Source organism: Rhinatrema bivittatum, chromosome 3 (genome assembly GCF_901001135.1).
Source record: "Rhinatrema bivittatum chromosome 3, aRhiBiv1.1, whole genome shotgun sequence".
Taxonomy (NCBI): domain Eukaryota; kingdom Metazoa; phylum Chordata; class Amphibia; order Gymnophiona; family Rhinatrematidae; genus Rhinatrema; species Rhinatrema bivittatum.
This window is the reverse complement of record NC_042617.1, coordinates 216690906-216714124: the sequence shown is the minus strand read 5'-3', so window position 1 is coordinate 216714124 and position 23219 is coordinate 216690906. Positions and strand designations below refer to the sequence as shown.

General features: G+C 44.7%; 1 protein-coding gene across 2 annotated transcripts in view; it reads right to left on the bottom strand.

The window, feature by feature from the left end:
• Positions 1–4238: 4238 nt before the first annotated feature.
• Positions 4239–23219, bottom strand: part of ARV1 (ARV1 homolog, fatty acid homeostasis modulator) — a 76600-nt gene continuing 57619 nt past the window's right edge. For both annotated transcript variants that reach the window (XM_029594195.1, XM_029594193.1), the window contains one exon: positions 4239–5041. In XM_029594195.1, the coding sequence (XP_029450055.1) occupies positions 4935–5041 (107 nt within the window). In that variant the 3' untranslated portion in view covers positions 4239–4934. The remainder of the gene's footprint in view (positions 5042–23219) is intronic.

The following is a 23219-nucleotide window of genomic DNA, read 5'->3' as shown; positions in this document are numbered from 1 at the left end:
TTCCCGTCTGAGCGCCGCTGCTACCACTACGATCACCTTGGTGAAGGTCCGCGGCGCCGTGGCTAACCCGAAGGGCAAAGCCCGGAATTGGAAGTGTCGTCCCAGAACCTTTAAGCGTAGGTAGTGCTGATGATCCCGATGGATCGGGATATGCAGGTAGGCTTCTGACAAGTCTAATGCCGTGAAGAATTCTCCTGGCTGTACTGTGGTCTTGACTGAGCGCAGAGTTTTCATGCGAAACCTCGGGACCTTTAAGTATCAGTTGACTGACTTGAGGTCCAAGACGGGTCGGAAAGTGCCCTCTTTCTTGGGTACCATGAAATAAATGGAATAGTGCCCAGAATCCATTTCCCATGCAGGTACTGGGATTATGGCTTTCAAGGACATGAGCCTCGCCAGGGTAGCTTCCAATGCCGCCTTCTTGTGGATTGGACACTGAGATTCCACAAACCTGTCCGGAGGGATGTGATGGAAGTCCAGATAATAGCCCTTTCGGATGATGGCGAGGACCCACTGGTCCGACGTAATCTCGACCCATCTGGGATAGAAGAGGGTTAACCTGCCCCCTATGGCTTCGTCCCCCGGATGGATCGGCTGATTCTCATTGTTCGATATGGCTCTATCCCCGAGGGAAGTTCCCCCTCCTCGGGGGGTCCAGACTCGTCCTCCGAGACATCAGGATCCGCATGAGCCGGACTGGCCGGAGGCGGGTGCCCACGGTAAGGACGAGAGGGTCCGGGGGCAGGATCAGCCGGGGCAGCAGGGCCTGGACGGGAAGCAGACTGCATCTGTACAAAGGCGTGGATCCCCTTAAATAAGTCCACCCAGGAAATGGAAGCGGTCTCTAGCCGTCGGGGTACCAGGTCCCCCGGGATTCCTGGTTGTTCGAGACGGCCTGCTAGATCCAGGGTGGCCCCTGGGGAACTGTCGGTAAACCTCGGTTGAGACTGGTCCTGGCCCGAGGCTCCCACGGCCTCCTCACATTGGGCACAAAGGGAGTCTGGCTCCTCGCTCTGCGTGGCTCTAAGCTGGTACGCTGAGCACAGGCCAAGAGCTTTCACGCCGGGATCAGGAGGTGCTGCCTCTGGAGACGCCGGAGCATTTAAGTGGTCCATCGCGGCTTGCGAATGCAGGGCGCCGGCGCTTATGCGATATGCTGCCAATAATATGTGCTCAATAATATGCGTTCAGCAATATGTGCTCAATAATATGCGCTCCACAATATGCTTTCAGCAATATGCGCTCAATAATATACAATATGCGCCTAGCAATCTATATGCTGCGTTGTGCGCCTATCAACAGGTGCCTATCCGTGTGCGCTCAATACCTAAACAAGGCAGACAAAATGGCGACCTCCACGGCATGCCGCATGCAGGCAACGCCACCGATCCTCGTACCTCGGAGACCAAAAAGTAAGAGATGTACGCCGTACCTGATCTTCGGCGCTTCCCGGCTGTAACCCGGGCGGTCTCCGGCTGCGGGGAGAGAGGGGAAATACCTTCACCGCCGCGCTCGAGGAAGTACACCCTCTGCCTCTAAGCCGCCAAACTCGTTTCGCTCGGGGCTAAGTCCGAGGCACCTCTCAGCCACGCCCGAGCCCTTCTTGCTCGAGGGCTAGATCCCTGCTGCGGTTCGGCCACCGGACCGAGGCGTAGACCTCCGAGGGATCGCGGAAATCACCTCGGGAAACTCAACTGGGGGAGGGACCCGAGGGTATCACCGCAGGAGTGCAGGGCTCGTCTTCTGGTATCTTCTGAGACATTTAGAAAGTAGAAAGTAGTATTGGAAAACACGCTCAGCGAGCGTGCAGGCGCTCCAAACTGCTTTGGAGACGGAAATTACTGAGTTGCTTCACTTCCTGTGGGGGTATATGTACCCGTGCTGCCGTCAGATCCGTCTCCAACTGCTAGCACGAGCACACTATACCCACTTGTTCTGAGTCCATCTGCTACACGCTAGGAAATTTTTGTTTTTCCATTGTTGCACTGTATAGAGTCTGGCGTGATGCGTTTTACAGTTCAGTTGTTGTCTGCACATTTCTATTTATACTTTATTTGGCTTTATTCTGTATTTGGTGAGGATTTGTGATCTGCATGCAAAGACTGAGATGAAGCATTCTTTTAATATGTGGTTTCTCTGTAGGGATCTGTAGTAGCTTTAGCTTGGCCTGTTCTGTTTTCCTGATAGGAGGTGTATTGATATTTTAGATTCTGGTGTAATATTTGTAGTATTCTTTTTCATAGGTAGGGTTGTTATTCTTTGAGTGTTGGCAGATAGTACTGTATTGATACTGGAGGACCGTGCCAAAATATATCATAATAGGTATGATGCCATATGAATTACAAGATGCAAAGTTTTCTTGTTGGCATCACAACAGTGCAATAAATTATCACAATAACGTATATATTAATTTTACCTCAGAATGTCACTTTTCATGTAAAACGTGTTAAATGCATAATTTAAAATTGTGTATGGGGAGGTGGGGGTAGGGCACCAGGCTGTAAGGTTTGCCTAGGTTGCCTAATACCCTTGCACCGGCCCTGTGCACAGCAACAACGCTTCACCCCACCCAAGCATAGTTCATCATGTTTCAGGTCCTAGCACGCTTGTTAGACTCTTTGGTCCGTGTTTCAAGACGTGGACAGTACGCCCCGGTTGATAGTCAAGCCGCATTCTGAGACTCGTCTTTTCTTCCCTACTTGTCTTTCCCCTATCAACACCATAGCGACCTGACTACCTCTGCTCTGCCATCCTGTCTTGTACCTATCAACTTTCTGCCACTCTGCCTTGCTACCATACACCAGATGATTCTACTCCTTTGTTGCGACAGTTGCTGCCCGACATCTCCACTCCGCCCACCTTACCTCTTTGGCGACTCCCTCTTTGATTGAAGGAAGTTTGGCTGCCGCAGCGTCATCTTGCTGTTCTCCTCCGGCGTCCCTGGACTGGCTAGACGCTGCCTTCCGCCATGTTCTCCTGAGGCCTAAGTGCGCACGCTCAGCGCGGCCCCGACTCAAGTACCAGCAGTGGCGCGAACCTCAGGGGTGTCCCCCTGAGATGACGTCATCAAGCCCAGATATTTAAGGTCTTCGGTTTTGCTAGCTATTCGAGTTAGCAAGGGAGTTTCCTCCAGGTATCGCTGCGGATGGGATTCGCTCTCCACATACCTAGCTACTCTGCTTCCTCGGACTTTACCAGGGGTACCCGCTCCTCGGGGGCCTCGCTCCCTCTTTTGCTTTTCAGGTCGCAGTCTGGAACTAGTACTCGCTCCTCGAGGGCCCACGTTCCCGGACCTGCTACCGAATTCTACTTCTGCCAGGAAGTCACCACTCCTACAACACCATCTCTCTCTCAGAGCTTTCCCTGGAACCAGGTACTCACTCCTCGAGGGCCTACTTCATTCTAGCCTCTGGGCTGCTTCAAGAGACTACTGTGTGAGTGTTACCATCAAGGTTCTGTTCCTGAACTCTGCATACCCTGCCTACTCACTATATTTAGTTTCTCTACAGCTCAGCCATCCTGGGATCGCTGTTCCAGTGCCTGAGGGACTATAGCCCAGCCGGGCTCTTCCAGCTCACTACTGCCACCTCTGGTGGTTCACTATACAGTCTAATAAAAGATCTAGTGTGTGTCTGTCTCCAAACTCTGAGCCTGACTGGGCTTCTAGTTCAGCTGGAACTGGCTTATATGAGCCTTGAGTTTTCATTCACAATTAGGCAGGATTTTTCCTGTATTTTTATCCCCTCCCAACTCAGTCCACTCATCACAATGAAAAAGGTCAAAGGTCACAATCTGCAGTTTCCTCACGAACCAAGCTAATGTGGAACAAAAGTCCAGCCACTAGGTGTTAATGTAAAGCTCAGATTCCCTCACTGACCTTCCAAAATCTTCTATTTTTTGAATTACAGATTTGGAATTTTATGATGGTTTTATGATGTTTTATTCACTGTTTTTTTGACCATGTCCTGTCTTGTTTATATGTTGCTTAATTTAAGTATTTAGATTATTTCAGCAATATGGTGATTATAATATTTACTAGAGAAATCAAAATGGTATAAAAGTGGAATTGTGTTCTGGTATCTCCTCCAAGAAATGAAAGTAAATAATTGTCCAGGAGTCATGATGTTTCTCCTTGTCTCCAAGATATGAAATATTTAAAGGATACCCAGCACCACAAAGAAGCCTCTATTTCCTAGTAATGGAAGGGAGAAGAAAGCCCTACATGCCATTTTTTCCTCTCTCAAAAAATACAAATTTAATTTATGAAAAAACAAACAAACAAACAAACTTTGGAATTTAATTACATTTGTTTCCATTTTGTTGGTGGGAGTCTAAAATGCCTAAGGGTCAGCATCATTGCATTGCAGGGCAAGACTCCTAGGGGTCATATAGTCTAGTAACATAATATAACACTGCTCGGGGCGTTCGTTTTCCATTTTTTATTTTATCTGGGAATTTCTCATTTTATTAACAAACAAAATGGGAGAAAATCAGTCATCTTTTTGCCAGTGTTTTCTCCTATATCTGTTCTTTATAATAAATACTAGAGATGTGAATCGGAACCGATATCGGATCCGATTCTGGTTCCGATTCACATCTCTAATAAATACTGACAAATTCCCTGCAAAAATAAAATAAAAATGGAAAACAAAGATTCATATACACAGCCAAGATTCTCACCACCAAAGTCCCACCACTAGTGGATTGTGAACAACCTCACCAAAAATAGCAAAAGGATTACAAAAAAGATTTTTAAAAATATTTCCAGAGGCAAGTAAAACAAGTTCCTGGAGCTTCCTTTTGTGTTCATCTTCCTCCATGGCCACCTCCTTAGCCTAGGGCTTTCCAGATGAGCTCCTGCTATGAAATGCTCCTGTGCCACCAGCTTATTAATGGTTGAAAAGCAGTCTTTTAGTTAATAAAGGCTGCTGTGATCACATGCTCCATCCCATTCGCTGGAAATAGTAGACAACACCACTTTCCAAAACTGATCCACTGAAGATTATCAATAGGCATAACTTATGGCTTATGTTCAGGGTAACTGTAGTAAAAAAAACAAAACAAAACACAATGAAAAGCTCAGTTTTATAATACAGAAGTTATATTCACAGATTTAATGTGCTATGTAGAAAAGTGCATTAAAAGATGCTTAACATATGTGTTGCATAACATGCAGTTACTAAGTATACAGTATTAGTATCCTTGAAAGACACTGCACTAAAAAAGAAAATGTGACCATGTTTAACACAGCTGTCTATTTAAATATGTAAATATGACAAAGGTGCATTAAAACCAACCTTAGCCCCATTGCAGAAATAAATCTAACTACATTTGCAGAAGTTAACTAATAGAATGCCTGTTGATGAGTACTAACCCTAAATTAAATGCTGATGTATAGCTATGAATGTTATTTTTGTAAACCGCTGTGATCTTTACATGGAACGATAGTATATAAAATATCTAAATAAATAAAGTGCAGAACAAAGCAGTCTGCTTGCAGTTAATAAGTGGGGTAAGGCGGTGTCCTGACCTTGTCTCCTGAATTCACCACCACCCACCCCTCTGAAAGTGTCCTCCTGCCCCAGTCTAAACCCACCAATCCCCATATGAAGTCTTTGATTCCTTCTCCCCACCTCTCTGTATACCTTAATAGTTCAAAACGTATATATACCAAGTAATAATATACATTAAAAATGTTACTGCCAAAGTCTCCTCTGTTAATGCCCTGAACCTTTCTCCTGGGCTGCTACCTTGAAGTGGGGGAGAAGCTTGCGCATACCATGAACCCCAAGACTGATACTCTCTGGAAATTTGTATTCCTGTAGGGACACCTATGGTTGTAAGATCAGAGAGGTGCCAGATAAAATGTAGCTCAACTTCAGCTGGATTATACAGCTCAAAAAGCAGGCAGACATAAGAAAATTCTCTATTAATGGCTGCAAAAGGGGAAGAAGGCAACGAAAGAGAACCCTCAGTGAGGTGTATGGCAAAAAAAGGTGTTGAGTAGTAGTGGACTGTCTAGGGAGGTGGATGGGATTGCATGGCCAATTCATCCTGCTATCTACGGAAACACAGTTTACGGTAAGCAAACTTGCTTTTTCCCCATCGATAGCAGGCTAAATTAGCCATGCTGTCTGGGAGTCCCAAGCTCCCGGGTTGTGTCTGTATAGGGTGTATTTTAAGTTCACGATGACAACCCATAATTTGAGTAGACAGTCCTAAGTTTTAGTAAGGCTTGACAAGACTGCTGTACCAAGTGTAGCGTCTGAAGAAGCTTGTTTGTCAATGCAGTAGTGTGACGTGAAGCTCTGAAAAGAAGACCAAGTTGCTGCTTTGCAAATGTCCAGTAGTGGAACTCTTCGTAAAAGGGCAACTGATGTTGCAAGGGCGCGTATTTGGTGAGCCTTTGGCTTGCTGCTAAGTGTGGGAGAGCGTTTGTTATAACAGAATTCTATACATTGACTCAACCAGTTCGCTCTGGTTCTTTTAGAAACAGGCTGACCTGGGTTGTTTGGATTGAAGGAAAGGAATAACTGAGATGGTCTGGATGGAGAATGTGTTCTCCACTTGTAATAGGCCAAAGTTCTTTTACAGTCTAATGAGTGTAGGAGTTATCTCGGTCATTATGATGAGGCTTTGGTTTGAAGACTGGTAGTGTAATTGTTTGATTAAGATGGAATGTCGTACCCACTTTTGGAAGGAAAGTGGGATGAGTGCTGAGAGTGACCTTGTTGTGGTAAAATTCTAAGTAAGGAGAATAGTGAACCAAGGCTTGTAGTTCACTTACTCTCTGTGCTGATGTAATTGCCACAAGGAATACAGTCTTCCATGTCAGGTACTTCATGTGGCATGAATCTAAAGGTTCAAAAGGAGAAGCCATAAGCTGCTCTAGTACAACATTCAGGTCCTATGGTACAGGAGGTTTCGTTACTGGCGGCCTCAACTGTAGCATGCCCCACATGAATCTGGAGATTAACAGGTGATTAGAAATTGGAAGACCATTATGATAGTGGTGAGATGCTGCAATGGCGCTAATATCCATTCTAACTGAAGTGTACGCTAGACCGGATAGGTAGAGCATATGGAGGTATTCAAGTAGCTGGGTCGATGTAGATGAAAAAGGATCTAACTGTCGTGGCTTGCATCATTCTGCGTAACGATGCCATTTTCCCACATAGCTACGTCTAGTCGAGGGTTTTCTCAACGCGAGCAGTATGTCCTCTAGATTTGAAGAGAGGCTCAAGTGGTTTAATACTTGCCTCTCAACCTCCATGCTGTCAGTTGGAGGGATTGGTGCATTGGATGGAGGAGGGAGCCTCCTTTCTGAGTTAATAGTTGTGGATGGTTCTCCAGGGAAATCAGTGGGTGTATGGAGAGTCGCATGAGATACGCATACCATGGTTGTCTTGGCCATGCCGGAGCTATGAGGATCAAGTCTGCTATGTCTTGAATGCATTTCTGAATTGTCTTGGAGATTAGCAGAATGGGGGGATAGGCGTACAGCAAGCCCCCCCCCCCCCCCCGTCCATGGAATTTACCCAAGCGTAACAAAGTTTGCTTGGGTAAATGGAGCAAAAGGTTTGTGTCTGTCAATTGCTTTGAGTGGCAAAGAGATTGATTGTTGGGAAGCCCCAGTGTTGAAAAATGTTCTGAGCTACTTTCCAATTCAAGGTCCATTCATGTGGATGAAAAATTCTGCTGAGGCGATTCGCTGTGACGTTGTCCAGTCCCGGTAGGTAAGTGGCGTGAAGTGTTACTCCGTTCACCCAAAAAATTATGCAAAGGGCTTCCCGACATAGTGTCTATGAAACGGACCCTCCTTCTTTGTTTATGAAGAACATCGCGACTTGGTTGTCTGTGTATACCATGAGGGTTTTGTGCAGGACTTGAGAGAAGGTTTGTAGTGCTCTCCAGATTGCGCGAAGTTCCAGGAGGTTGATCTGGTATGTACACTCTTGAGGTGACCAGCGACCATGAGCTTTTAGGTCCAACAGATGGGCTCCCCAACTCTTTCTGGAGGCATCCGTCGAGGGTGTCAGTTGATGTGGAGGCAACCGAAAGGGAACTCCCGAGAATAGTTTGGTGGGAGATGTCCACCATTGAATATGTATGCACATTTGTTTGGTGATTTGGATTTTGGTAGAGAGGGGTTGCAGGAACTGTGACCATTGATTCTTTAGGCTCCATTGTAGACGTCGCATGTGTAGTCTCGTATAGGGGACTACATGGATTGCCGCTGCCATGTGACTTAGGAGGACTTGATGTGCCAAAGCATGGGACTGATTGAGTAATCTCTGAGCTAGGGCGGAGAGAGTCTGAATTCTGTCTTTTGGAAGGTAGGCTCTCTCTTCTATTGTGTTTATGAGCGCTCCAATGAATTGAAGTGTTTGGGTTGGCAGTAGACTGGATTTTTCGTAATTTATCAGGAAACTCAGTGTCTGTAGACAATTGATCGTTTGGATCGTGTGTACATGAAGAGTGGTTGGATCCGAAGCCACTAACAGCTAATCATCCAGATAGGGAAAGATTTGGATCAATAATTTTCTGAGGTGAGCAACCACCACCGCTAGACATTTCATGAAAACTCTTGGGGCTGAAGAAAGGCCAAAGGGCTGGACCTTGTATTGGTAGTGCTCGTTCAGCACTGGAAACAAGGGTATCACCACAAAGAAGGGTGCATAGGTATATGGGAGTAAGCATCCTTCAGGTCTATGGAACATAGCCAGTCGTTGAGTTGCAGGAGAGGTAATATGTTCTAGAGAGAGTTTCTTTTGGATGTGTTTGTTGAGGTTCCATAAATCTAAGATCAGACGAAGGCCTCCGGACTTTTTTGGAATGGGAAAATAATGGGAGTAGAATCTCTGATTTCTTTTTGATAGAGGAAGTTTTTGAATGTATTTTTGGATACGTAGATTCTTTATTTCTTCTTGGAGATAGGCAGATAGGGAATTCCTGGAGGAGCTATAAAATTTAGACTATAACCTTCTCTGATATCTAATACCCAACGATCTGTAGTGATTGCTATCCAGTTGGTATATAAATACTGTAGGTGACCACCTATGAATAGAGGAGGGGGTGACTTGGGACAGTTCAAAAAGACGGTGCTTGTTTTTGAGGAGCTGTAGATCCTTGTTTTTGTGGACGTTGTTGATGAGAACATCCACGAGATTGGTGAGGTTGAGACTGGAACCGTTGCTGATTATACTGTTGAGGACGATAAAGATGGAAAGGCCTGAAAGATGTTCTCGGGTATTACTTCTTTCTAAAGGTAGGGTAAAATTTCTTGTAGGAAGTGTTAGGATCTGCTGGTGCTGGTAAGTGAAAGCACTGCAGAATTTTGTTCTTTTAGTACTACAGTCTCCGCATATTTATCGCCAAATAGGTTGTCTCCCATACATGGAATATCAGCCAACTTTTCATGAACGTTCTCTCTTATCGAGCTAGCCCTCAACCATGCTATTCTACGTGCTGCAATAGCTGTGGCAGAACATCGTGAGGTAGACTCAAAGGACTCAAACAGTTCTGAGTAAATGTCGAAGTCCTTCCTCCATGTCTGTAAATGGTTGCAGCAAGGAGTTGTCAGAGGCTAGACAGAGTGGACGCAATCTCTGAAGAGTCTCAAAGAAGTATTGGATTATGTAAAGCTGATGGTGCTCAATTTTGGTGGTCAACATCGAAGTGTGATACACCTTTCGTCCAAGTCATCCAAAGATTTATGGACTTTACCAGGTGGCGATTTTGCATGGAGTTTGATCGTTTTGCTTTTGACAGGGCAGACTCTACTACGATAGAGCTATGAGGTAATTGCGTGGAGTCGTAAAGAGTGGAGTTACACATCCTATATTTTAAATCCGTTTTTCTAGATGTGGGTCCAGTAGAAAAAGGGTTTTCCCAGATCTTGTGAAGTACCGAATTCAAAACCGTATGAGGGGGCAAAGCTGTGAGTTCTGGTGGCATTTCAAACATTTTTAGAATACCTAAAACCTCTGATCTGGGATCTGGAATTTTTCCAGTCTCTATATTTAAGAGGCCTCCCACCTTTTCTATAAACTTTGCATAAGTTAGGTCCTCCGGTGGGGAATAGGGCTCTGGAAGACCTTCAGGAGGGTCAGAAGGCATGCCCGTGGATGAACTGGGTGAAGATATTGTCCATTGAGAATTTGGACTATCTGGACATTCCGGAAGTGGAGATGACGCACACGGTTGAGCTGGTTGTGAAGGACCCGGTGCCTCCGGCGGTAAAGATGGAGTTGCGGGTCGGGGTTTGTGGATTGTAAATCCTGAAAAAACATATTGAGTGCTTGAGAAATTTGAAGCATAGCTTTTGATGTTAGATGTGGCTGCGGCTGTAATGGAAGTGGCGTTTGAGGGAGTACTGCCAAAAGAAGGTCTTGAGATATTGCTGACGACTTCTTATGGTTAAGCTTAGGCGGCTCTATTTGGAGGGACTGTGGTCTACTACGAGACTCTGATGACCAGTGTGAGATGGAATCACCACTGAGTGAAGGAGCTCTGGATGATTCAGATCCGGTAAAGAGTTCAACTTCTACTTCAGAGTCTCCATCTGGCTGGCCTGAGGTGATAGAAAAGAATGGTGCCTGAATGATGCCTCTTCCGTCTAATACTACCAAACTCAACCTTCCCTCAGCACAACCCTTTGTGAGAGACATAGGAGTTCTCCTCGACCATCAACTAAGTATGAAGAACTACGTAAACTCCATACTCAAAGCCTGCTTTTTCAAACTCAATGTGCTTAAAAAACTCAGACAACTCCTACACACCCAAGATTTCCACACAGTTATCCAGGCCGCCATCACATCCAAACTAGACTACTGCAATGCTTTACTCATAGGCCTCCCCTTCTCTACCATTAAACCCCTACAAATGTTACAACATGCGACAGCGAGACTCATTGCAAACTCCCGTAAATATGATCACATTATTCCTATCCTCAGAGACCTACACTGGCTCCCTATAGCCTCACGCATTATCTACAAAACCCTCACCATAATTCACAAAGCAATTCACACCCACAACTCCAACTGATTAGACTTTCCTTTCACAACTCCCAAATCCAACCGACCTTCCAGAACGGCCAAAACAGGCACCCTATTGGTGCCCTCCCTTAAAATAGCCCACCTCTCCTCCACACGCGACTGTGCTCTCTCGATCGCAGGCCCAACCCATTGGAACACACTACTGCTTGACCTACGCCTTGAACCATGTATGAACAACTTCAAAAAGAAATTGAAAACATGGTTGTTCAAGCAAGCTTATCCAGAATAAAGGCCCTCACTCCATTTCCAAAGTAGACCACTTTGCGTCTACTCATCTTTTCCTCACATTAAGGATCTATGTTTTGTTATACTCTCTCCCCTCACCTTGAGGAAACACGTTTTGTTATTCTATCCTTTCTTAGCTACCTCTTACCCCCTCTCCCAGTTTTGACTCCCCTGTTAAAATGTAATTTCTAAGCTTAACCAGTTTTACTGTAAACCGGCATGATATCCACAACTAATGCCGGTATATAAAAATGTTTAAATAAATAAATAAAGTATGTGTTTGGTCTTTTGGATTTTCTTATGAGGTTGTTCCAGCCTTGGAAGCAGTGTATGCTTCGAGGAAGGAGTTGAATGTGTCGGCATTATAGCTGTTTCCTCTGGCATTTTTCTGTGAGGTAAAGCGCCATGTTGCGCCAATGCGCTGTGGCGCGATCGTTTATGGTGCTTCGAAGAGGCAGGCACTGATGCGTCATGCTCGGACCTCTTTTGACACTTCGGCTCCTGTTGTATCGATTTTGTCTTAGACGCATAGGGGTGAACGGGAGCAGTTCCCTGTATCCCAATAAGCTCATGAGGGGGTTTATGTAATCCCTCGACCCCTTTTATCGGCGCTTTCGGTTTTTCAAACCGGGCCGTTGCAGCCTGATGGTCCCCTGGCTCCAGCGACGCTTGGAAGCCATCACTGCCAGAAAAATTAGATCGAAAAAATCCGAAAAAAATTCTAAAACTTTTGCAAAAAATGAGACTAGGAGATAGAGAGAAAAACACCTCACGTGCTATCAGATCGCGGAAAAAAAAGAGGCTGAGGAGAAAAAATGGAATTGAGCGGGAAGACGACCGCCAACTTCCGGTCATGTCAACGCTCCCAGAAAGCATGGCTAAGTCAGCCTGCTATCAACGGAAAACAGGAGTGCTGTTGGCAACAACAGGATGCAGTCTGAACCACATATTGTGCCCTAGGCAGGGAGATTGGGTTCTCACACTTGGAACAGGTTACGGAGTAGAGACTGGCCAGACGCCTTCCTGTTGACCATCCTTGTCCAGACAGCAGTGGGCTGCAAACGTGTGGAGGAAACTCCACATTGCTGCCTTGCAGATTTCAGCAATAGGGACCGCATGGAAGAGGGCCACCGATGCTGCCATGGCCCTCACATGGTTCGCTGTTACTCTGCCTCCGAGCGGAAGGCCCATCTGCTCATAGCAGAAAGTGGTACAGTCTGCCAACCAATTGGATAGGGTCTGCTTGCCCACCACAACCCCAAGTCTATTTTTGTCAAAGGAGAAAAAGAGTTGGGTGGACTGCCTGTGGGCTGCAGTGCACTCCAGGTAAAATGCGAGAGCATGTTTGCAGTCCAAGGTGTGCAGAGCCTGCTTACCTTGGTGAGAGTGTAGCCTCGGAAAGAAGGTGGGAGGTACGATAGACTGAATCAGATGGAAGTCAGTCACCACCTTAGGCAGGAACTTAGGGTGAGTGCGTAACACCACCCTGTCATGGAAGAACCTCGTATTAGGCGGATAGGTCACCAGGGCCTGCAGCTCACTGACCCTGCTAGTGGAGGTAATTGTCATCAGGAAGGCAACCTTCCAGGTGAGGTGTTTAAACTTGCAGGAGCACATAGGCTCAAATGAAGACGGCATGAGCCATGCTAGCACTACTCTGAGGTCCCAGGCCACAACAGGACGACGCAGTGGTGGCTTTAATTGAAACAAACCTCTCATGAAATGCCCCACTAGCGGTTGCACTGAAATCAGTGTCAACCACCCCTCAGTGGTAGGCGCTGATGGCACTCAGGTGGACTCGTATCAAAATAGTCTGCAACCCCGATGCTGAGAGATGCCATAGATAGTCCTGGAGCCGAGGTGTGGGACAGGTGAAAGGGTCGAGACCCTACTCCGTCACCAGACAGAGAACCTCCTCCACTTCAACTGGTAGGATTTCCATGTGGAAGGCTTACAAGAAGCTACCAGGACTTGTGATGTCTGAAAGGTTGAGGGACTGTAACAGTAGCCTTTCAACATCCAGGCTGTGAGGGCCAATGACTAGAGGTTTGGGTGGAGCAGTCTGCCCTGATCATGTGTGATGAGGTCAGGAGAGGGGCCCAGGTGTATGGGGTCTTGGACAGACAGATCACGCAGAATTGGAAACCAGACCTGTTGCGGCCAATGCGGGGCTATCAGGATCATGGAGCTTCATGAGGGTCTTGCTTATGAGCGGAATCTGAGGATATGTGTACAGGAGACCCGTGCTCCAGGATTGGGCGAAGGCATCCATGGCTGATTTCCTGTCCTCCCTGTACAGGGAGCAGAATAGACTCACTTTGTGGTTCTGAGAGGATGCAAAGAGATCCACTTCTGGCCAACCCCACCTGTGAAAGATCTTGTCCGCCATGGAGGGGTTGAAGGATCATGCGTGGGGGTGGAATATCCGATTGAGGCAGTCCGCTACCACATTTTCCATCCCTGCCTGGTATACTGCTCGCAGGAGCATGGCCTGGGACAGGGCTCAGGCCCAAATTTGTGCTGCTTCCTCGACGGCTTTTGCCCTCAACAGGGCCAAGAGTTCTAACTCAAGGGTCATCGCATGCTCCACTAGGCCCCACCCTGGTGAGGGAGGGGAGTCTGGTGGAATTCTGGTGGGCACCGGGGTCAGGTTGCTGCTATGCCAGGCAAACACACCTTGGGGACAGGCTGAGGTGCGGGCTGGGCCCGAGGCACCCGCTGTTGGCATGGATGGCCTTATGGGTAGACCAAGCCATGCGAGCTCGAGAGGCTGGAGGATAGTATCTCCGCTGCCTGTAGGTGGTTTTCCTAGGTTCTTGATGCAGCACCCTTGGGTCACCAAGGAGGGGTCTGAGATGCTGGTGGACAGTTGTTGCAGAGTTTCGTGGTGGTCCTTTAGTTGGGCCACCACGTCCCGGACCTTGTCTCTGAACAAGTTTTCACCTGTGCCATGGGAGGTCGACCAGCTTCTCCTGGACTTCAGAGCGGAGGTTGGAGGCCTTACGCCAGGCCCAGCACCGGGCACTAATACTGGCCGATTCCCTTGCCACATCTCAAAAACTTCATAGACCGCTTGCACTTCGTGCTTGCCAGCCTCAAACCCCTTCTGCACTATGGATTCCAAGTCTTTTTGAAACTGCTGTGGGAGACCTTCAGCAAGCTCCTGGACTTGCTTTCAGAGGTTACAGTTGTACCAATTCATGTGGGAGATCATCTGAGGCCTCAGAGGAAAACTCGGAGGAATCGTCGCCCCATGGTGGCGCCGGTGGTTGCTCAAGGCCATGGTGGCGCCGGTGGTTGCTCAAGGCCATGAAGGGCATGGAGCACTGCCTGCTGGACCATGTGGTCCAACTGCTCCCGAAATTTAAGCGTAGTGAGCACTGATGAGGCAGGAGAAGGCGGATGGGGTGTAACTGGGGCATCTACGGGATCCGCAGAGGCTCAGTACCCGACACCGGAATCTGTGGGGAATGCCCTGGGCTCCCGGGCCTGGAGGAGGACGGGGCCTCCTTATCTCCGAGCCGCTTCGGAGGGGGTTCAGCGAACACCGGTGCCCCTCCGGTATCGGTGCCAGTGTTGGTACTTTCCTCTGTGTTCAGCCGGTCTTTCTCCGGCACCGAGGAAGACTATATCAAGGTCTTGGATTAGCCCGATACGGGCGAGGGGCAATCCCCCGCACCTTTTTCATCACTGCGGGACACCTAGGGCGATGGCCCTGGGTCCGAATGATCACCCTGGCTTGACGTTCCCAGGGCTGGAGTTGATGGAGCCGACTGTCGGGAACTGAACAAGTGCTCCATCTTATCCAGGCTGGCACGCTGGCCTTTGGGTGTCATCTGAGCACAACTGGGGCACTGACAAACATTGGGAAAAGGCCCCAGGCAGAGGACGCAAATGTTGTGCAAGTCCATGATGGAAGCTGGTCGCCATCGAAAAAAAGACGACATTTTGTGGCCACCAAGGGGGGGGGGGCCAGACACTCGGGTGTTTGGAATATTTACAAAGGGATTCTTCAGTCTGCTTAGGCCTTTTAAATTATAGCAACCCTGTGCTGTAAAGGCTGCCCTCATGTGGTGTGGTATGGTATGGGGGTCACTTAAGCCATGGTATTCTTCCTTGTGATATTTTATCCCTGGGGAAAATACCGTAGGATTGAGAAAGCTGAAGCAGTTGGTATCACAGCTTTACAAATCGCACCATTCTTTCCCTTCCAGGGAAAATATTGTAGCTTAATAAATAGACCCCTAAAACTATTTGCCAGTTGGAGAACATAAGAACATAAGAACATAAGAAATTGCCATGCTGGGTCAGACCAAGGGTCCATCAAGCCCAGCATCCTGTTTCCAACAGAGGCCAAACCAGGCCACAAGAACCTGGCAATTACCCAAACACCTAGAAGATCCCATGCTACTGATGCAATTAATAGCAGTGACTATTCCCTAAGTAAACTTGATTAATAGCAGTTAATGGACTTCTCTTCCAAGAACTTATCCAAACCTTTTTTGAACCCAGCTACACTAACTGCACTAACCACATCCTCTGGCAACAAATTCCAGAGATTTATTGTGCGTTGAGTGAAAAAGAATTTTCTCCGATTAGTCTTAAATGTGCTACTTGCTAACTTCATGGAATGCCCCCTAGTCCTTCTATTATTCGAAAGTGTAAATAACCGAGTCACATCTACTCGTTCAAGACCTCTCATGATCTTAAAGACCTCTATGATATCCCCCCTCAGCCGTCTCTTCTCCAAGCATTGGTAGGAACAGCAACTAGAGGCACTTTTATAAGAAGCAACAGCAGCAACTGGAGGTCAGGGAGATACCCTCAAGAAGGAATGGATCAAGGTTGGGATGGGTGCCAAAAAACACAAATTTCTGGGTGTTGGAGAAAGCCAAGGTGTGGCAGTAGGAGGTATGTTTTAGGGACAGCACTAAAACACTGTAGCTAACAGATTGTAGAGGAAACAGTATTCTGAAGTCACAGAGAATAGAAGGCAAGATGGCTGCAAACATGCCAATTTTGAAATTTAGAAATTAACTTTTTAAAAAGTGCCCCACAGAATTTCTCCTTCAATTGTTTGCACCTTCTACTAAAGGAGTACAAAAGGTAAAATGTGTGCAGACAGAGCTTTCCTATTTAATTCAATAAATGAAAGTTCCAGTATGAAATTTGCACATCTGTTATACTTTTCTTTTTTTAAAGTAAAACTTACTGCATTTTGTATTACCCATAATTGCCAACTCCTCACTGCAAATTTATTTTCTGCTTTACGTGAATGGCACTTCAATTTCAAAATGTTTTGCCTCTCTCCCAAGTAGTTTTACGCATTTCTTCCTACTGATTAATATTTTTGTATCATTTTGGAGACAATGTTGAGTATTCCATGCAGTTGCAAAATACACAGGTAATTTTACCACATGTAACATGTAGCTAATTGAAAAAAGCATTAAACCAACCCCCCTGCACACTTTGTATCTGCTATTTGTGCAGGTGAATGGGGGAAGGGAATTAAATAATACACACTTAAAATTGCTGAGTACACATGATGTTTAACTCCTCCAACCTAAACTTGCCCACATCCATTGTAGACCTAGTGCATATGGTTTAGCTTTTCTGAGGTCAATTTTCAGATAAGTCAATTTTCCACAGTAAATCAATATTTATATACAGAAATGGCTTTGAAAATTACCCCACAAAGCAGAAGGTTCAGAGATATGCACTCGATCATATTCAAACTGGATCCCCAAAAGGTTTTACTACTCATTTCTAAAGCGCTACTAGACATATGCAGCACTGCACAGATATACATAAGAATTAGTTCCTGTCCTGTATAGCATACAATCCATTCAAGACATACAGGACAAATAAGTGGATTAGGGAGTTTCATGTATTATGAAAAATGGTTATAACCAACAAGGTTGTGATCAGGAGAACCAAAGGTTAAGGTTTAAAAGCAACTTCAAAGAAGGAAGGGTTTTAAACTAGATTTGAATAAGGTTAGAGAGGATGCTCCAGGTGTATGGCATAACAAGGTGGAAAGCATGGAAGAGAAGGGCATAGTCAGGAATGATGTGCCTGATGAGCAGGGTGTAAGAAAAGATGAGGTAATGAGAAGCTGCTAAATACATACACCCCCTAAACCAAAATTAGGTATAATAAACTTTAGTATGAAGCTTTCATAAATGCAGACGCAAATTACTAGAACTTTTAAAATCTATTCTCACCTGTATTTTAATCATAGTCTCCTTTTTTCATGAAGTATCCACAACAAAAATGTGTCCATTATTGTGATAACTGTGTTTCCTAATATTTGTTAAAAGTTTTTGGTCCCAGCAGTTATTTTAAACAAAATACCAAATTATCAACTCTTGCTCAAGGACCATAAAAATGAAACATCTTAAAGGTGGTCTGTGCTGTCTTGGGTATAAATTCCCAAAGCTCACATTATACATGAGTTCCCTTCAATGCAACGAAATGTATTTCAAACACATTTAAATCCTGATGTATTTTGAATTGTCTTGGCAGTTCAACTAGAGATAGACAGGGCAAACTGGAGGACTAATTGAAAAAACTGGTAATTTCCTTTACATGCGCATGTTACAAAATTTGATGCTTACATATGTAAAAGCTGACAAGTTAAATCTCCATGTATACATGACTGAAATTAGGGGCATAAATACTCGTGTATAGGAGATTTGCTCCACTTATCTGGATAAATTTTGACTTCTCTGCCTAAATGGTAGTTTTGCTGCCACTTAGCTGGATAAGTCTCACAATGCACTACTTATCTGGCTAAGTAATATAGCCAAATAAGTGTTAAAATGCTACTTATTCAGCTATATTGAAAATAAGTCACGTATCTTTAGATACGTGAGCATGTTGAGTAGATTTATGCCTATTTTGTGCGCACGATATAAAATACATGCGCATGTGCGCGCGCATCCATATAGACGTATATAGGCGCGTGTGTGCATGTTGAAAGTTATCCTCAGAGTGTACTGAGTTTTCTAGAGTAATAATCCTTGTTTGGATAAAAACAGATTTTTCACAACAGCATTTTTACACTTCCACCTTTTCTATTTTCCTTATATGTCACACTATTTTAATAAGCTGGACAGGATTAAAATGTTCTAGGGCAAATTCCAGGATGAACGCTCAGGTGTGTTAAGCTATCAAAGTGAGTCATTCGCTATACTTTTAAGAGGTTAATTTTCTCTGCATTTTCTTTAGCTTGTGAACAAACCATATTAAACACATTTTCCTCTGGAATTTCCAATTTTTCAGGTTTTCACTAATAAAGGACTTTTTTTCTTTTCTCAATTTGTTGTATTCTATATTTAGTTATTTAAAACTTTTGTATGGCTGGTCTGAGCCCTAGGGTATTATGCTCACTTTTAACTATCTGCAGTGTCTATCTTAACAGGAAGTCACACTTTGGAGAATTCTTTTCTCTGAAATGCTATTAGGGAATTTCCACTGCACTATAATTCTCAATTTCAAGTATTGGATGATTACTTCAACCCGTTTTTGTTTTTTTTTCAAAAAAACAGATATATACAAGATCCAGATATCTTCAAATCAACAATTTGGATAATTAGCAAATCCATTCAAAAGCTACTTTGAATTCAATTAATCACCCAGACATTAATGAATGAATCTGGGTAAGGCTTATTTAAATCCCAGTCTGTAATTGTATAAATTTAAATTTTCTTTCCTTATGTTTACTTGACGTTTTGAGTATTTTTCTTCAAAGTCTTACATAATCATATTTCACATTCATACACACTTATGTGTAATATCTGTTCACATTTTTTAAATTATGCTGAAAAATTTGGCTCAAGAAAAATTATACACTTTTTCTTGAGCCAAAGGGTACAGCAAATCTACTATGCTCCTGCTTCTTTTCCCCCACCAATCATCTGCAAAGTATTCCTAGCCCCTTTACAATAAGACCACTGCTCTCAGTGACATCACTGTATAAAAATAGTCCCTCTGAAGCCATAGAACCTCTTTTTAAAGCCCACTGTGAAGTCGCCCATTAACTTTTCCTATGGCGGTTGTATCTACAAATTACATTCCACTAATTAAATTAAATTTAAATAGCTTCCAACATCATAGAGAGGCTGACACCTCACTCCTTTGGTATTCTTCCCCCATACTAGCCTAGTAATACTGTTGTTCCCTCATTAGCGATTCTATTATCAGGACTAGGGGGGGCACACCATGAAGTTAGCAAGTAGCACATTTAAAACAAATCGGAGAAAATTCTTTTTTTCCCATAGGTAAGCAGGCTGAATTAGCCATACTCTCTGGGACGTCCTCCTGGGTGGCCTGACGTGGAATCTTCTCAAAGTATACAGAGTTGTGCTCTGTGCGCCTGCATGGCCGTTCCTGCGCGATTCCCCTCCCCTGTTCAGTTAAAGCATAAACGTGCAGCGAATGGAGAAAGAATAGGACAGAGATAGAGTCTAGGTATAACCTGTTTAGGGAGGAGGGTGGGGACGCATGGCTAATTCATCCTGCTATCTACAGAAAACACTGTTTACAGTAAGCAAACATGCTTTTTTCCCCCATAGATAAGCAAGCTGAATTAGCCATGCTGTGTAAATTCTAGAGCATAATATTCATTGCGATTCTTATTGTATAAATTGGAAGACTGTGTGCGAAAGAATTAATAAAGTTTGTGGACAGCTTAAGTTTTGGTTGCGAAGTGTGATACTGCTTCTCCTACTGCTGCATCTGATTGCATCTGCTGTTTAAGACAGTAGTATTTTGTGAAGGTGTGCAGGGAGCACCACGTGGCTGTCATGCAGTTCTCTAATATTGGTACATCTTTTAAGTGAGCAATGGAGGTTGCCATGGCTCGGATTTGATGTGCTCTTACTCCATCTGAGAGTTTGTCCTTATGTGATGAATAACAGAAGTTAATACAGTGGAATAACCAAGTTGCTAATGTACATTTAGATACCTGCAAACCTGGTGCATTCGAGTTGAAGGAGAGAAACAATTGTGAACTATGGTTTGGGCATTGTGTTCTTTGAATATAATAAGCCAAAGCTCTTTCACAGTCCAAGGTATGAAGTGTTTTTTCTCTTTCTGTAGCACGTGGTTTTGGGAAAAAGGTTGGTAAAGTGATTGTTTGGTTCAGATGAAACGCTGAGATTATTTGAGAGAAAAGCTGGGTTGATTCGTAAGGTAATTTTGTCATGTAGAATTGCAGGTATGGAGAGTAGTGAACTAAGGCTTGTAACTCAGACTCTTCCTGCTGATGTGATAGCTATTAGAAATAATACTTTCCACATAAGGAATTTCATTGAGGTGGAGTGTAAAGGTTCAAATGGGTGCATGATTTTTTCCAAAACTATGTTAATGTCCCAAGGAACTGCTGGTTATGTGAATGGAGCTGAAATCTTATAGCTCTGCACATGAAACGAGATACCAATGGATGCGTAGAAATAGATTTTCCATCCAAGGAAAGGTGGTATGCTGCAGTAGCACTCAGGTGTACTTAGACGATAATGCTAGTACAGAAGAATACAACAGATGGAAATATTGAAGAAGTTGCTGTGGAGAGATATGGAGTGGATCTATTGCTGCATAAGTACACCAACTGGAGTACCTGCTCCATTTTCCAGCATAATTCTTATGTGCTAAGACCTTCCTTTCAATCTTCAAGCTATCAGATGAAGGGAAGAGTGTAGGGGGTGAAGTAGAGTATCTCTTTCCTGTGATATAAGGTCCTCTCGGTTTCCCAATTGTATCGGCGTTTGAATTGTCAAATGCACGAGGTAGGCATACCATGGTTGTCTGGGCCAAGCTGGTGCAATGAGGATGAGATCTAATTCATCTGTAATGCACTTCTGGATTACTCTTCCCAACATGGGTATTGGTGGATAAGCATATAACAGGTTCTTCGTCCAGGGAAGTAGAAATGCATCTTGAGCTATTCTGCAAGTGCTGGGGCAGATGTAGCAAAACCATGGTAGTTATGTGTTGGCTTCTATTACAAAGAGGTCTATGTAGGGTGTTCCCCATTCCCTGAATAGACTGTTTACTACTTCTTGATTTAATGCCCACTCATGGGGATGGAAAATCCTGCTGATATGTCAGCCACTGAGTTCCTTATTCCCGGGAGATATGATGCTTGTAGCTGGATGGAGTGGTTCAATGTCCATTCCACTATGAGCAGCCTCTTTGCAAAGTGTCCGCGAACCAGATCACCCTTTTTTTTTTTTTTAATGTAAAACATGATCACTTCGTTGTCCATGTAAATCATTACTCTCTTTCCAGCGAGGATACATATGATGTGGATGGCATTCCTTATAGCTCTTAGCTCTCGCAGGTTTATTTACAGGCGCTTTTCCTGCAGCGACCAAATTCCTTTTCAGGTGTAGTACATGTGCACCCCAGCAGTGAGTGGATGCATCTGTTGTCATAGTGATTTGATATTCCAGTGATTAAAATGGTGCTTTCCCAGGTTCTACAGATAAGCTTGTTATATGCTTATCTGTAGAACCTGGGGAGAGAGCCAACAATCTATATCAGAGGTCATAGAGCAAGTCATAAGAACTCAACGAGACATTGCTTGGTTGTGTTGAGACAATTGAGCTTTTAGTCTTCAATGTAGTTGACACATATGAAGATGTGTGTGTGGTTCCACAAATAGGGCTGCTGCCATATGACCCAACATTGTGAGAATTTGGCAAACTGAGGCACACCAGCAACTCTTTAATGCTGAGGCCAGTTTGCGAAAGGTCTGGATTTGTTCTATTGGAAGGAAGGTTCTGCAGAGCTTGGTGTTTATTAACACCCCAATGAACTGGAGGACTTTAATGGGAACCTGGTGCAACTTTTCATAGTTGATTATGAAACCCAACTTATCCAAGCAGATTATGGTCTTCTGAAGGTGCGAAAGAAGTATTTTTGGCTTTGAGAAGGTTAGGAGCCAGTCGTCCAGGCAGGGAAAAATCTTGATGCCCTTTGTGCGAAGATGGGCCACAGCCACCGCTAGGCATTTTGTTAACACTCTGGGAGCTGATGATAGGCCAAATGGGAGTACCTTGTACTGATCCAAAGAGCACATCCAATCGTTGGATTGCAGAAATGGTAGAATGGTTTTGAGAGATGTCATCTTGAATTTCTTTCTGAATAAACCTGTTCAAAGCTTGAAGATCTAAAATAGGTCTGAGGCCCCCTCCTTTTTTGGGAAAGAGGAAGTATTGGGAGTAAAATCCCTGATTGTGTTGGCTCCGAGGCAGCAGTTGTATGGCATTCTGGTTCAGAAGCGCCTGCACTTCCTTGTGAAGAAGATCCAAGGGGTAGGTCAGGGTTATATGGAAATTCAGTCGATAACCGTTCTTTACAATACTGAGAACTCGACGATCCGATGCTATGGAAGACAATTCCTGGTAGGATGAAGATATTTTTCCCCCACTACTAGAACTGCCTATGGCCTTGCTTCGCTCAAAAAGTTTGAGGCTTCTGGATCGGGCCTTGTGCCTGTTTCTGCTGGTGTGGGGTTCTTTGGCGATTTCTTGCCTGTAGTTGCTGAGTTTGCTGTCTCTGTGATTGGTAAGTTGATGCACGATATGGAGTAAATGGTTTGCATTGTCGGTGTTGGTAGAATGGTCGCTTGTAAGGATAATAGCGCTTAGAGGGGTATTGTTCCATTGGGAATGTGAGCAATAATACTGTTACACTCTGTTCTTTCAGGTTTGACACGGTTTCAAGCAACCTGTCCCCAAACAGATTATCCCCTTTGCAAGGGAGATCAGCATGTTTTTCATGGACATCGTCCCTTATAGCACTCACTCTGAGCCAGGCAATTTTTCATGCTGCTATGGTAGTTGCTGACATTTGTGCAGAAGTATCAAAGGCGTCATATACTGTTCTAATCAGATGGCGTAAACCTTCTTTCATATTTGATTTAATTTCAGC